Source organism: Hypanus sabinus, chromosome 1, assembly GCF_030144855.1.
Source record: "Hypanus sabinus isolate sHypSab1 chromosome 1, sHypSab1.hap1, whole genome shotgun sequence".
NCBI lineage: Eukaryota > Metazoa > Chordata > Chondrichthyes > Myliobatiformes > Dasyatidae > Hypanus > Hypanus sabinus.
In genome coordinates, this window is record NC_082706.1 from 164,117,344 (window position 1) to 164,133,499 (window position 16,156).

At 38.9% G+C, this 16,156-nt stretch overlaps 1 protein-coding gene across 8 annotated transcripts in view; it reads left to right on the forward strand.

Moving 5' to 3' along the window:
- The window catches only part of dtna (dystrobrevin, alpha), a 186,975-nt gene that overhangs the window by 121,413 nt on the left and 49,406 nt on the right, over positions 1 to 16,156 (forward strand). For 3 of the 8 annotated variants that reach the window (XM_059980402.1, XM_059980411.1, XM_059980427.1), the window contains exons 12-15: positions 317 to 409; positions 12,985 to 13,072; positions 13,615 to 13,703; positions 16,008 to 16,121. In XM_059980402.1, the coding sequence (XP_059836385.1) occupies positions 317 to 409; positions 12,985 to 13,072; positions 13,615 to 13,703; positions 16,008 to 16,121 (384 nt within the window). Of the gene's footprint in view, positions 1 to 316; positions 410 to 12,984; positions 13,077 to 13,614; positions 13,704 to 16,007; positions 16,122 to 16,156 lie in introns of those variants that run through there. The other 5 variants (XM_059980435.1, XM_059980461.1, XR_009514055.1 and 2 more) reach the window with 4 other exon arrangements.

Sequence of the window (16,156 nt, forward strand, 5' to 3'; positions counted from 1 at the left end):
GTTTGTTGTCGGTAGAAATATTTTTGCTCTAATTAATTTAGTATTAGAAAAGTATGTATGTATCCTCAGATTGATATTAAGATGGCTCTGTACTTACAAGCAGATATAGCTTTTATTTAATCCCACCCCAATCACAGAGCTAGTTAACAAACAAGTGAAAGAGTTTAGCAAATTATGATTTAAATATCTTAAATCAGAACAATGAATGTGCATAAGAAATTGTATTTTTCCATTTGATTTTTTTAAATTTCAAATTTTTGCAATGTTTTCTTTTTTAATTTCTTAGATTTCACTTTTTACATTTCCATCATTCTAGGATACAGTACAGCCTTGATATTGCTGATAGACTGGGTGATGAACATGTTCTGATTGGGCTATATATCAACCTCCTCCTGAACAATTCTTCACGGTTAGTTGAGGTTTCTTTTACCCAACTTAGAAATAATTATACTTGAAAGAACAGCCTTAACAATTGGTCATTCCATTGAAATGGGTTTAACTAGGACACATAATGTGATTTATTTATTAAGTATTCATGAGGCTTTAAACCCTTATTTCTTTCTGAAAATGCAAAGGTAGATATTCAATAGTAAAATAAAATACTAATTTAAAGGATGCAGTGTGTTCTGTATTTTAACTACTACAGAAAAATCTATTGCAGCTCATTTCAATATTCTGAATCGTAGGTTTCATCACTGCCAAATGTCATAATCTGTCACATTTCCTTTCAGGTGGGGTGAGAACATTGAATATAGAACAGTATAGAACAGTATGCAGTACTGTTTGGCTAGCAATATTGTGCTGACCCATATAAACCTACTCCACAATCTAACCCTTTTCTTTGACACAGCCACATTACCCTGCATTTTTCTTATATATACATGTGCCGAAGTTAAAGTATCTTAAGCTTCCCTATTGTATCAGCCTCTACCAACCCCTCCCCCACCCCCCCAAGCATTACAAGCACAGACCATTCACCTTAAAAAGACATTCTCCTGTATCGGTCATTGCAGCTCTGAGAAAAAGGTGCTGGCTACCTAGTCTATCTATGCCTCTCATAATCTTTTACACCCCTATCAAGTGGCTTCACTCTAAAGAGAAAAACCCAAGCTCACTCAACATTTCAAATTGTTCCAAAATTGAATGATCATAACAACATTTGGAAAGGAAAATAGGTGAATAAAGGCTATTGCCAGAAATGAGAATAGTTTGCTCCCGATGAAGACTAACTTCACCTGGATACATGCACTACTTAGGGCAAAAAGGGCATAAATCAATGTTAGTGTTCTTTAGCCTATGCAGGAACTCAAGCACGTATTTATCTCCAGTTAGCAGGATGGTCTCATATGAACTTGAGTGACATAAGATCATAAGACACAGTTGTAGAATTAAGCCATTCAGTCCATCACTTTTGCTCCACTGTTTGATCATGGCTAATTTATTTTCCCTCTTGACTCTATTTACTTGCCTTCTCCTTGTAACCTTTGATGCCCTTATTAATCAGGAACCTATCAACTTCCACTGTAAATATACCCCATGGTTTGGCCTCCACAATCCTCTGTGGCAATGCATTCCACATATTCACCACACTTTGGCTTAAGAAATTTCTTCTTACCTCTGTTACAAATGAACAACCTTATATTCTGAAGCTGTGCCTTCTGGTGCTGGACTTTTTTCATATTGGAAACACCCTCTACACATCCACTTATCTAGGCCTTTTAATATCTGGGACATTTCAATGAGATCGTTTCTCATTCTTCTAAATTCCAATGAGTACAGACCCAGAGGCATCAAACATTTCACGTAATTAACCTTTTCCTTCATCTTTTCATTCTTGTAAACATCCTCTGGACCCTCTCCTATACACATCCTTTCTTCGAAATGGAGTCGAAAACTGCTCATAGTACTCCAGATACAGTCTAACCAGTGCCTTATAAAGCCTCAACATTACACACTTGCTTTTATATTCTAGTCCTCTCAAAATGAATGTTAACATTACGTTTGCCTTCCTTACTACCGACTCAACCTGCAAATTAATTTTAGGGAATTCTGCATGAAGAATCCCAAGTCTGTTTGCACCTCCAATCCAACTTAGAAAATAGTCTACACCTTTATACCTTCTACCAAAGTGCAGGACCATACACTGTATTAAATCTGCCATTTCTTTGCCTGTTCTCCTGATCTGTCCAAGTCCTTTCACCACACTACCTGCTCATCCACCTGTCTCTGTATTATCTGCAAAATTGGCCACAGGGCATCAATTTTATCATCCATTTCATTAACACTGACCCCTGTGGAGCATCATTAGTTGCCAGCAGCCAACCAAAAAAAGGCTTCATTTCCACTCTTTGCCTTCTGCCAGTTCAGCAATCTTTTCTCCATGCCAGTATCTTTTCTGTGATACCATTGTCTCTCACTTGTCTCTTAGCAGCCTAATGTGCAGCATCTTGTCAAGGGCCTTTTGAAAAGCCAAGTAAATAATATCCACTGACTCTCTTTTGTTTGTCCATCCCATTTTCTCAAAAAATTTCAACAGATGTGTCAGGCAAGATTTCCCCTTAGGAAAATTATGCTGACTTTGATCTATTTTGTCATGTGACACCATATACCCCAAACCCCCATCCTTAATAATGGACTTTAACATCTTGCCAACCACTGAAGTCATGTTAACTGGCCTATAATTTCACATCCTTTGTCTCCCTCTTCTTAAAGGGTGGGGTGCAATGTTCCAGTCCTCTGAAACCATTACAGGATCTAGTGATTCTTGAAAAATCATTACGAGTGCCTCCACAATCTCTTTAGCTACCTCTTTGAGAACCCTGGATTGTAGTTCATTTTGTCCAGGTGATTTATCTCTCTTCTATTTATCTACCATTTGGCTCATTACTGGCACAATTTTTGATAAATTCTGAGTCTCTTCTAAATTGGTTGTGATTTATTATTTAGCTAAGGAAGTCCATGCCTGATGATTACTTTTGCATGTATCATGCTACACACAACCTTAACATATTTCCACCTGTGATTTACATAAGCCAAACCATTCTTTCTTCTTGCCTAAATTTGCTTCCTTTCTCTCCTGTTCCTTTTCTCTGTTTCATTGCTGTATATTTTATTGTCTTACTCTCTGTTTCCTGGATTCTTACTGGATTTGGATTTCTCATTTCTTTGTCAATATTGCAGTGTCTTTTCTGTTTGCTTAAGCTATTGTCTTTCTGATCCTTATTTCCCTGTAATCATTACTGGCACTTACATTTGTCTTCTTTGGGCTTGAGAAGATGAAATATTAGGATAAAAAGATGACAAAATGGCACGATGAAATCAGGCTAGATACCCAGGCAATGTTGATGTTATGCCTAGATATGAGTTTTGAAAGGCAGTGGTGATCGAACTGAGGATGTTGCCTCCAGTTGTCTAAATACGCAAGCCTGGGCAGTACGATATGGAGAGCAAGCTCCAGCCCATGTAGCAGACTCCCCCTCCCCATGCATCTGATAAACCCAAAGGGACAGCAAAGACTGATACAGTTTGGTACCAGCGGCATCACAGGAGTTGCCAATCAGTGTTGAACTCAATGTAGGACTGCCTTAGGGACTTTAGCTCCGGATTTTTCCCTTGGGGTTTACTCCCTAAGCCTTCTCCATGAGCAGGTAGAGCTGCAAGCCAGTGGAAGTCTGAGATCAGAGTTTTCCTTCTAGATGAGTTGCCAGTCACAGCTGACAAGCCTTACCTGCCCAAGGCCCAGAGGCCCAGTCTATCATTGGAAAGATGCAACTGCAAGATGGTTAATTTGCTTTACAGTTTAAAATTCCCATCCAAGATTAATAGCAACAGCACAACAACCAAGCAATAATGCAAAATATTAATGACATAAGTCAAGTTTTAAGGCTTTTATTCTATAACCGGGCCTGTGATATTACCTAAAGATTAAAATGTAATTTTGTCCTTTATGTAGAAGTTTGAGTTTTATATCATATTTGATGAAATAGTTGACAAAGTTGGGAAACTGAGACTTGCTTGGAGCATATCAAGTGATATTGAAATGTACAGATTCCTATAAGGTTGGGCAGGAGGGAGGTAAAGACGTAGCTTTCCTTGGCAGGAATGGTTGGGGAGTGTGGGCCATCTACAAGCAGTGCTAGAAATCCCAAGATCAGTGATCATCTATTCAAAACCTAAATGAGAAAATATTTCTTCCTCAATAGGGGACTGGTTTTTGGAATTATCTGCCAAAGTTGTTCAGTGACTAAGTATATTCAAGGCAAAAATTGACAGATGTTTAGACATTAAGAAACATCAAGAGATTGTGCAGAAAATTAGTGCTAAGATGCAATACCAGTCATGATCTTATTGATTGTTGGAAAAGGCACAGGCAGAAAAAATAATCTCATTTTATGTATCTTATGCAAGAGATAAATAAAATAATTAGCTATAATAACAAAGCAGTGAGGCATAATTATTGTATAATTGACACAGATGGTTTCCATAATAAGTACAAACATTAGAATTTATAACAGACACTGTTCTTATAACTCTATTAATCTGGCAGTCTCAAGACTTTGATGGTACTGGACTTGGAGATTTTTCCATACACTTCAACCAGAAGGATAATCTTGTCTCTGGCAAAAGGGATAATCTTCATCTCATTCCCTCTTGCTGGACACAAGCAAGTGTTACTGTTACAATGTGCATTGCTACAAGCTTCTCATAGCACAGGCATATTGCCTTTCAAGTGTCTTAGGTGAACTGAGGCTTTCTACGTGTATCATTGGGGTGTGAACAGAGACACCACGTCACATAAGGGAATGCCAATTATCCTGGAAGGAGTCACACTTCCCTCTTTCAGTTATGGTTCTGTGACAGCTCAAAGGCTGGAGTCTGGGAGCTGAGAGTTTTCAACATTTCAGGTATTTCTGAAATGTCTCATGATTCATCAGTTAATCACATGCATGCATGGCAGGCTATATTGCCAGAAGTAATTTTACAGAACACACAAAACCTGGCCACTAAAGAAATAGCAGTTTCCACCTCTTGTCAGTTTAAATACTGACAGGGGAATGTGAGAAAGGAAAAAAAATAGAATTAGGATGTCAGACAGGAAGTGGGGCTCTCATTCATGAAACATGTGACAAAACAATTGGTATGCAATAAAAGTAACACTTATCTCACCTCTCCACTCATCGTTTTAATCATATTTGGTTTCCTTGATAATTTGTTTCATAGATTTCTTTGCCTTTCCAATTATTTGACCTAATTTATTGTCTTTACATATGTGATTATCATGGTTTCCTGTAAAGGCTATATAATTAGAATATGCTCTTTCCTTAGAGTCAGAGAAACAAGACACACAGTCAGATAAACTGCACAGGAACAAGCCCTTCAGCCCTTCTGGTCTGTGTTGAACCATTTATACTGATTATTCTTATCGACCTGCACCAGGACCATGGACCCCATACCCCTACCATCTATGTATCTATCCAAGCTTCTCTTAAACATTGAAATCCAGCTCGCATTTACTGCTACTGGCAGCTCATTCTACACTCTTACAGCCATCTGAGTGAAGAAGTTTCCCCTCGTGCCCCCCTTAAACATTTCACCTTTCATCCTTAACCCATGACCTCTAGTTGTAGCCCCACCCAACTTCAGTGGAAAAAAGCCTATTTGCTTTTACCCTATGCATATCTGTCATAATTTTGTACCTTATACTTCAATGAAATCTCCCCTCATTCTGTTATGTTCCAATTAAATCCAATTCAAACCTGTTCAATCTTTCCTTGTAATTCTGGTCCTCCATTCCCAGCAATATTCTTGTAAATTTTCTCTGAACTCTTTCAAACTTATTCACACCTTTCCTGTAGGTAAGTGACCAAAACTGCACACCTGTCGCTAAGGATGATTTAAATATCTCCGCTAGGGTCCCTGAAATTTCTGCACTGAGGGAACACCTTGTCAAACTCTGGGGATTTATCCACCCTAATTTGTATCAAGACAGTAAACACCTCCTCCATTATAATCTGTATGGGATCCATGGTGGATGCTGCTTTGCCTTGCATCTCTAGACTCTGTGTCTGTCTCCTGAATAAACACAGAGGCATAAAATTTGGTTAAGATCTCCCCCATCTCTTTTGGCTCCACGTATGGATTACCATTCTGATCTTCTAGAGGATCAGTTTTGTCCCTTGCAATCTTTTTGATCTCAATGTCTATAGAATCTCATTGGATTCTCCTTCACCTTGTCTGCTGGGGCAACCTCATGCCCTCTTTTAGCCCTCCTGATTTCCTTCTTAATTGTTCTCTTGTATTCTTGTACTCCATAACCAACTTATTTGCTCCTACCTGTTCTGTATCTCCTTTTTTCTTCTTAAGCAGGGCCTCAATATTTCTTGAAAACATAGGTTCCCTAAACCTGTAATCTTTACCTTTTATTTTGACAGACACATGCCCGCTTTGTACTCTCAAAATTTCACTTTTGAAGGCCTCCCTCTTACCAAGTTCACCTTTGCCAGAAAACAGCCTGTCCCAGTCCACACCCACCAGATCCTTTTTGATACCATCAAAATTGGCCTTTCTCCAATTTATAATCTCAACCCCTGAGCCAGACCTATTTCTCTATTTATTTTGAATTGAATGGCATTATGATCACTCAATGCAAATTGTTCCCCTATACAAAGGTCTGTCACCTGTCCTGTCTCATTCCCTAATAACAGATCAAGTATCTCACACTTAGCTCGTTGGGACTTCTATATACTGGTTAAGGAAACTTTCCTGAATACACTTGACAAACTCTTGACTTTGTCTGAGGTCTTAACAACAGTTGTCTCCACAACCTCTCCACTATCTATTCTGCCACTCTGGTTCCCATCTCCGTGCAACTCTAGTTTGAACCCTCCCCCTCCCCTCAATTGCAGCACTGGTAAACCTTCCTGCTAGAATATTAGACCCTCGACAATTCAGGTATAAACTGTCTCTTCTGTACAGGTCCTACCTTCCCTGAAAGAGACCCTCAAAGAACCAAAATTCTGATGACCTCTGTCCTAAAATAGCACCTTAACCACATGTTAAACTATAACTTTCCCATTTCTGGCCTCTCTAACACAAGACTTAGGTCGCAGTCCTGACATCACAAACCTGGAGGTTCTGGCCTTTAACTTAGCACCTGACTCCCGGAACTCATTGCAGAATCTCGTCAGTCTGCCTGCTTATGTTGTTGGTACCTACCTCAACCACAACTTCTGGCTGTTCACCCTCCTGCTTAAGAATGCTGAGGACTCAGTCCAAGATGTCCCAAACCCTGGCACCTGGGAGGCAACATACCATCCAAGGAATGTTGTGGTCTCATTCACAGAGCCTCCTCCTCCAACTAACAAATCCCTTATCACCACAGCTTGCCTCTTCTCTCCCCCCCCCCCACCTTTGAGTCAGCATTAGAGACCTGACTGCTGTGTCTTTCCTCTGCTATGTCATTCCCACCCCAACAATATCCAAAGTGGTATACCTATTGTTGACAAATTGGCCACAGGGGTACTGGCTGTGTAATCCTTTTATCCTTTCTGACTGTCACTCAGTTTCCTGCGCCCTGCATCTTGGGCGTAACTACCTCTCTGTATGTCCTATCTATCACCCCCTAAGCCTTATAAATTATCTGGATTTCATCCGGATCCAGCTCCAAATCCTTAATGTGAGGTTTTAGATGTTGTAACTGTATGCATTTCTTAAAGATATAGTAGCCAGGTTCACTGGACATCTCCCTGGTGTCCACATCCTACAAGAGGAGCATCCAGTTGTCCTGTATGGCATCCCTACTGACCCAACTGAGCAAAAATAAAGAAGAAAAAACAATAAATAAACTGTGGGAAAAATAGCTACCCACAGAATTTTGCTTTCTCTCACTCAAGTCACTTCTCGCTGAAGCATGGAAGAGCTAAAGCCTTAACATTCCCAGTCTAACACTGCTCACCCCAATGATAGTCACTCCACTTGCCCTTGTCTTATTTTAATTTGTTTTTGCCTATCAATCCTGATCTCCGATTGGCCATTGCTTAAAACACCCAACTGCTCCAAGTTGATTCCTGATGTAGTCAATCGGAGAACCTGACTGAGCTACGTCTTTTCATACTTTTGATTTCCATTTGGCTGCTGTACTAAAAAAACTACTTCTACTTTGACAACTACATTGAGTTGCTCCCTTCTGTCCTTCATGTGTTTCCAATAATTTATTGTTGCTATTTATATTGTATTAATTTTTCAAGGCAAATTTATTTTTTTTCTTGAAAACTTTATGCTGGTGTTTGAATCTCAGAAAGGCAGCATGCATTAGTAAGGACCTCCAGCACCCAGGGAATGCCCTTTTCTCACTGTTACCATCAGGTAGGAGATACAGAAGCCTGAAGGCACACATTCAGCGATTCAGGAACAGATTCTTCCCCTCTACCATCCGATTCCTAAATGGACATTGAAGCTTTGGACACTATCTCACTTTTTTTAATATACAGTGTTTCTGTTTTTGCACATTTTTAAAAAACCTATTTAATATACATAATTGATTTACTTGCTTATTTATTATGTTTTATTATTTTTTCCTCTCTCTGCTAGATTATGTATTGCATTGAACTGCTGCTGCTAAGTTAACAAATTTCCCATCACGTACCGGTGATAATAAGCCTGAATCTGATTCTATTTCTGATATCCATTTGATGAATACATGTTCTGCGAATAGTGTTGCATTTTTTTACAAGTTCTGTTGTCAGTTCTTCATAATTGGCTTTTCTACGTATTTGCACACTAGTCTTTTTGTCAGTCATGATTGCCATGATAAAGCATGATATATTGCCTAACTGCTTACCCTAATTAGCTGTGATCCATTCTCTATTTGGAATTGTTGGGATTGTTTGGGTTGGAAAACTAATCCTGTTTGCATTGTATGAGCTTCATTTCCTTATACCTTTTTATCTTTTCACAACTAATTTTAAGACAGTTGAACCTCCCTTAAGGTTATCATCTATATTACAAGCTTCCTTATTAATTAATATAATTAATAATATTTCCTGTTTAATATTGCTCACTTCCATTATACTGAGGTCAATAGACAATTCCTCTTAATGTTATTGATATTTTATTTTTATCGCTATGTTCAGTTTTTATTTCCCTTATTCATGACTGCAAAACATTTTACAAGACAGTTGTTTGATGTGGGTGCTTTATTAATTATTTGAGTGACAATAGTGTTAAGTGCATTTTTACAAAAAGAATGCATCCAACTTGTTATTTTGTTGTCTCTCAATATCTTTACAACAAAATTAGTCATTAATTCCATTGTTCATGTTGCTTGAGATAAGAATGCCTCCTGTGTTTTGTTATAGAGTCATATAACAGTACAGCACAGAAACAAGCCCTTCAGCCCATTTAGTCTGTGCCGAACCATTAATCTGCCTAATCCCATCGATCTGCACCCAGACCATAGTCTTCCACACCCCTCCCATCCATGTATCTATCAATGTTGAAATTGATCCTGGATCCAGCACTTGCACTGGCACCTTGTTCCACACTCTCATCACCCTCTGAGTGAAAAAGTTTCCCCATATTTTCCCCTTAAACATTTCACCTTTCACCATTAACCCATGACTTCTAGTTCTAGTCTCATCCAAACTCAGTGGAAAAAGCATGCTTCCGTTTACCCTGTCTATACCCCTATCAAATCTACCCTCAGTCTTCTATGATCAAGGCATGAATCCAACCCTATTCAACCTTTCCCTATAACTCAGGTCCCCAACTCCCAACAACATCCATGTAAATTTTCTCTGCATTCCTTCAATCTTATTTACATATTTTCTGTAGGCAGGTGATCAACCTGCACACAGTACTCAAATTGGACTTAGCCAACATTGTATACAAATTCAACATAACATCCCATCTCCTGTACTTAGTAGTTTGATTTATGAAGGCCAACGTGCCAAAAGCTTTTGTTACAATGCCATCTACCTGTGGTGCTGTGCTCAAGGAATAATGGATCTTTATTCCAGGTCCCTCTGTTCTATCACACTTTTCAGTGGAAGACAGACCCTGGCTGGTCCTCCCGAAGTGCATCACCTCACACTTGTCTGCATTAAATTCCATCTGCCATTTTTCAGCTGGTCCTGATACCACTGCAAGCTTTGATTGTCTTTCTTGCTGTCCACTACATCGCTAATCTTGGTATCATCTGCTAAATTTGTTGATCCAGTTTACCATATTATCATCCAGATCGTTGATATAGATGAGAAACGACAACAGACCCAGCACTGATCCCTGGGGCACACCACTAGTCATACACCTCCTGTTAGAGAGACAACCATCTACTCCCACTCTCTGCTTTTTCCTGCAAAGCCAATGTCTAATTCAATTCACTACCCCATCTTGAATGCCAAATGACTGAACCTACTTGACTTCCTCCCAAATGGGACCTTGTCAAAGGCCTTGCTAAAGTCCATATAGACAACATCCACTGCCTTGCCTTCATCAACTTTCGTAGTAATTTCCTCTAAAAACCCTATAAGATTTGTTAGACACGACTTAGCACACACAAAGCCATACTATCTATCTCTAATCCCTCCCTGTCTATCCAAATATTTCTGTATTTGGTCCCTTAGAATATCTTACAGTAACTTCCCAGTAAATTAGAGGTTCACGGGCCTATAATTTCCTGTCTTATTCTAAAAGCCTTTCTTAAACAATGGAACAATGTTCGCTATCCTCCAATCCTCTGGCACTTCATTCTTGGCTCAGGATGTTGTAAATTTCTGATTGGGCCCCTGCCATTTCTGCACTAGCTTCCCGTAGGATCTAAGGGTACACCTTATCAAGTTCTGGGGATTTATCCACCTTAATTTTCCTCAAAACAGCAAACACCTCCTCCTCTGTAATCTGTATTGGTTCCATGGCCTCGCTGCTTCTTTGCCTCACATCTATAAACTCTATGTCCATTTCCCAATTAAATAAAGTTGCAAAAAATCTATTTAAGATGTGCCCCATCTATTTTGCCTCCATGCATTGATTTACCACTCTATTCTCCCAGAGGACCTATTTTGTCCCTTGCTATGCTTTTGCTCTTAACATATTAGCAGAGTCCATGGGATTCCCCTTCAACTTATTTTCTAGCGCAATCTCATGCCTTCTTTTAGGCCTCCTTGATTATCTTAAGTGTTCTCTTGCAGTCCTTACACTCCTCAAGTTTTTCATTTGTTCCTGTGGATTGAATATTGCAGACGGGTGTGGTAGAAGTCTGATATCAAAGATAGGAATCAACGGAGTTGAGGGTATAGGTTATAACTGAGGACTCTGTAGCAAACAAAAACTTTAATAACTACAAACACTGAATCAGCAGATAGACTGTCAGAACTGTGGTGTGGGGTAGAAACAGAGCAGCTAACTTGTCAATGGGGAAATGTAATCACCTGCTGTAGTGGATGTGTTAATAACAAGAATCCAGTCTGATGGTTATTCAAGGCAGTGATAAGGAGCTTAACCAATCTGAGTGGAGTGAGACAGAGTATCGAGCAGTCAAGTTACATATTACTGAGGTGATTTGCACATAGCATGGTGACTTTTACCTCAATCATGGAACAAGCGGTTTGATCCATGAACTTGATAGAGGGGTGGACCAATGTTAGATTTCTGAGTGACAGTTCGCATAGTTTCATTATATCTCTAATACTGGAGATTGATGAGGTATCAGTCCTGCCCTTTGTTCTCACCCAGCGCTATTGGAATACTGAAGAAAACTGCACTGGTTCCTTGATTGGTACTCCTGCAGTCCACCTGTTATCCACTCCACTGATACCCTTATGGGCCCTCCATAACTGTGTCAGGCTTCCTTGGCCTTTGCAATATGCAGGAGTCTGCAAACAAACCTGAAAATGCACAGAGCTCTTCAAAGTTATGTGTGACTATTGGGTCATGAAGGTTCAGCAGTTTATCAGCTTTTATGAGTCACTGAGTATGAATTTCATTGGTGAAGTCGGCACATGGAAAGCAGGCACCATTCATTTGCAGAAGGCAATTGACAACTAAGTGAGCCCTTCTTGAAATTGGTGTTAATGTTTACCATGGTGAGGCTTGAGGTCTTGCTCCATAGCAGTGATTCTAGGCTCAGAAGTGAGCCCAGCTGAATTTCCACCATTGTAAATTAGCTAAGGAATACCTTTGCATTGTTTTGTTTTGAGTGTCAATAGTATTCCAATGTCATACAAATCATGCAGTAACTCATTAGGATACTGCAGCAGAGGAGATTCATTTGTATACTGTTCCTGTGTAGGCCCTGTTGAAAAGTCTATCAACTTAATCTAATTCTCATTCTTTTTTTCTTCTACAATCCCACAGATTGCTGCTTCTTAAATCATGTTCAATTTGTTTCATATCTTGCCATTATATCTGCTTCCACCACTCTTTCACAGTGTGCTCCAGCTTTCAATAATTTGCTGATTTTTAATAAATTTCCTCCCCTGTGGTTCTTTTACCATTGATATTAAATTTGAGTCTATAAGTGAAAAAAGGAAATAACTTCTCTACCCTAATGTTTCCTGCTTTCCTTCCCTACTTCCAGTACTGGATTTTCTTTCTTAATTCTTGAGATCATTGCAATTATTATTGGAAAAGAATTACTGACTGTAAACTGTCTACAGTAGATTTGAGGAAACATATTGTCAGATTGGGTGTTCGAGCTTTAAAATGGTGAACAGTGAATGACAGATCTTTAGTTGACAGTATATACTACCTTTAAGTATGTAACAGGAGTAAGCTGTAAGTCTTTTGCCTCTGGCAAACTATTTTATACAGCACAGTTATCTGAATATAAAGAATCACAAGTACCTTCCTTACTGTGTGGAGACATACTCAGTGGTAAATTTGAAATAAATGTTACCATAAAAACAATATCTATGGAAAAATATTAAATGAGGGAGAATGAAAATGAATAGCCCTATTTTGTTGAGGTTTCTTTTTTCTTCTCTGTAGTGTCCTTGTCAGTCCAAACCGATTGGATGAAGAACATCGATTAATAGCAAGATATGCAGCACGACTAGCTGCTGAAGCAGCATCTTCAGTAGGTTTGGTTTCTTCCATTTTTAAATGTTTTAATGTGATAATTAAATTTTGTTACAGCTGAACAGTTCAATATTACCTGCTGCATCACTTTGATCATTCCGTCTCAGCAAACAGTACATTTGTGAAATCCGCTTTACATTCCTCAGTTTAGTTTGCAATGCATTTTATGAATTGAATACTTTAGATAAAAATAAAGTGGAACATGGAGTTATTACGAAGTGAAAGATGCATTTGTAGCTAATTGCTACTGTTTTTGTCTCATAATTTTAAGTGTTTCATAAGTCTAAACTGTCTTTAGGAGGCTAACTTACAAAATAGCGCTGCAAAGACACAGCAGATTTAAATTTAATATACAGTGATACATAATTTTTACACTGCAGCATCATTGACACTTTGGATATTAAATCACTTTTTTTTACCTTCCTGCTGCAAATACAAATCCATTCCTCTTCTATATTTAGCTCTAATCTCCAATGCTTTCTAATGTTCTGTGGAAGAAGTACACAAATTCTAAAACAAAATGTTTATAAATCTTTCTAGCAGCAGCGTGTTCCCTCTGATCTTACCTCTACCATAGATGCCAACAAGCAGCAACGGCAGCTGATTGCTGAACTTGAAAACAAGAATAGGTAGGTGATGCAGCTTTTATTTTATTTTTCTGCTCCTTGCATTCATACATTAATATTTTTGCATCTTCTACAAAAATGGTAAGACAGTGCTACTGTGGTTAATTTACAAGGCAGGTCATCCATTTGGCTAACCTAACAGCCAGAGACTTGAGTTTAAATCAACAATCGGATATTTTCAGAAATGTACATCCATGCTATTAACTGAATGTAAATTTTAGCACCATTGTTGATTTAAACTCGAGTCTCTGGCTGAGCTCATCTGCCTTATATGTGACTCTTAAAGGTCCTCAAAAATGGCCTGACAATATTTCTCATTTGTACCTTGACAGCAACATTGAAAGAGAAATGTGGAACAGGAAACTGACTCCTGATTACTTGTATCATCCACTCCTTAAGATAACAGATCACTGCTCCCTCATGTTGATCAACACTTGGAAGGAGCACTGAAAATAGCAAAGGCACAGAATGTACGCTGGTGGGGAACTTAAGTGCCCATTGCCAAGAGAGGCTTTCTAGTGTTGTGACTGTTACTAAGTTACTGGAAAAACCATTTCATGTGAAGGTCTTTATTCGTCATGCTGTAAAACTGTGTACAATAGCATCAGAAATGGTTATGAAATCTCTGGTAAGGCTGCAGTTATTGATCAAGGCACTGGTCTTTATTACGTCTTGGTCTATGGCCTTCTGGTTCAATCCAGAAGTGTTTATTTGAAGACTTGAATTTATTTTTTTGTCACCTAACACAATATTACCATTGTATGGATTTCATGTCAATAAACAGATTTACATCTTTGAAATAAAACAGAATATATCCCTGGGCATTTGCATTCAGTTTGCTTAGGACATTAGTCATCAAATTATTGGAAATGGAAGAGCATGATTTCTGTTTATTATCACTTGAACGTTTGTTCTCAAAGAATGCAGTAGTCCATTGCAAAATTAGGAGAAGGCAGGAGGATGGAGTTGAGAGGGTTAATAAATCAGCTATAATAGAATAGCAGAGCAGACTCGATGGGCTAATTGGCCAAATTCAGCCCCTGTGTCTTATGTAATACAAGTCACTCCCACATTAGGACCATAATTGCATATTCAAGTTAGGTGTGTGAAATCAAACCTTATGACACCTGTTATGTACCCCGTAACTGGGTCACTTACCAGCAAAGATAGAGAGGTCCGTTGAAGTCTGATGGTACTATTTTTAATGGTATTTATTGATAAAAATACACAAAAATAATATCAATGCAAACGTACATATAATATACATTGTCAATACTAGATCTAAAAGCGCAGGTATAATAATTATCAATAAGAAATAGCTCTATCGTTGTCTAGGGGATAATGTATTGTCCAATGGAAATGTAAAAGTCACTTTAGTTCATTCAAGCTGCAGCTTTTGGTTGGAGAGAGAGACGGATTAAAACTTGCCCATTCCTTTTATGATGTCGATCCTTCGAGAGTCGTTGGGGCTGATAACTCCTTTAGCTAAGCCGCCTTCCGTGGTAGGGCCTCAATCTGGGGGCAACGGGAAAGGACACACGTGGGCCCTCCACCGGCTATCGCTATTAAACGCTGTCACAGAACTTCTAGCATTTCTCCTGGTGCGTGTTAAGGGCTGTTCCCCAGACCCTCATTTATCCTGACTCACAGGGTCTCAGATGTCAATCAGGGTGGAATGATGCCATCCCCCAACCAGCCCACATTGCCTGAGGGCTTCCATGAAGTACAGTATTCAATACACAATTCCGTCTCCAAGAGACAATGACCTGTTCCATGGCTTTGTATCGCTGGGGCCAGGACATTCCAAACGTCTCTCTCTCATTTCCTGGGTCTCCTGACCTGACTTAATAGCGATCTTGCGATTCTCAAAAAGGGGGGGGGGCACAGGCATAACACACCAATAAGCTATCAGTTTAGATTAAGATGTTTCTTCAATTATAAGCATTTATATATGATTTAATTTTAAAGTTAGAATTTTATAGTTATCAAATACTTTTTGTAACATCACTCTAAATCCATCACTGTCTACTGCATCAATGTTGCCGCAAAATATTTCCCCTGTTCTTCACCAACAATTGGCTGCCGGATGTTAATAATTTACTGTTGAATTTGTGGTATCCATCTATAAACCCTCTGACTCAAAGGAGTGTGTCCAGACTGAACCAAGTTAATACCTCACAATAAAGACCTTTTGGCTAGAAGATTTGCATTGAAGCATTCTAGTAGAATTACTGTCTGTGATTATATCCTGTGTCAGTATTTTTTTTGTGGAATTATAAATCCATAGTGACTTTTGTCATTTGACAGAGAAATCCTGCAAGAGATTCAGAGATTGAGACTTGAGCATGAACAGGCATCTCAGCCTACACCTGAGAAGGCACAACAGAATCCCACCCTCCTTGCTGAGCTACGACTCCTCAGGTAAACCATTGAAAATGCACTTGAGTTGAATGTTG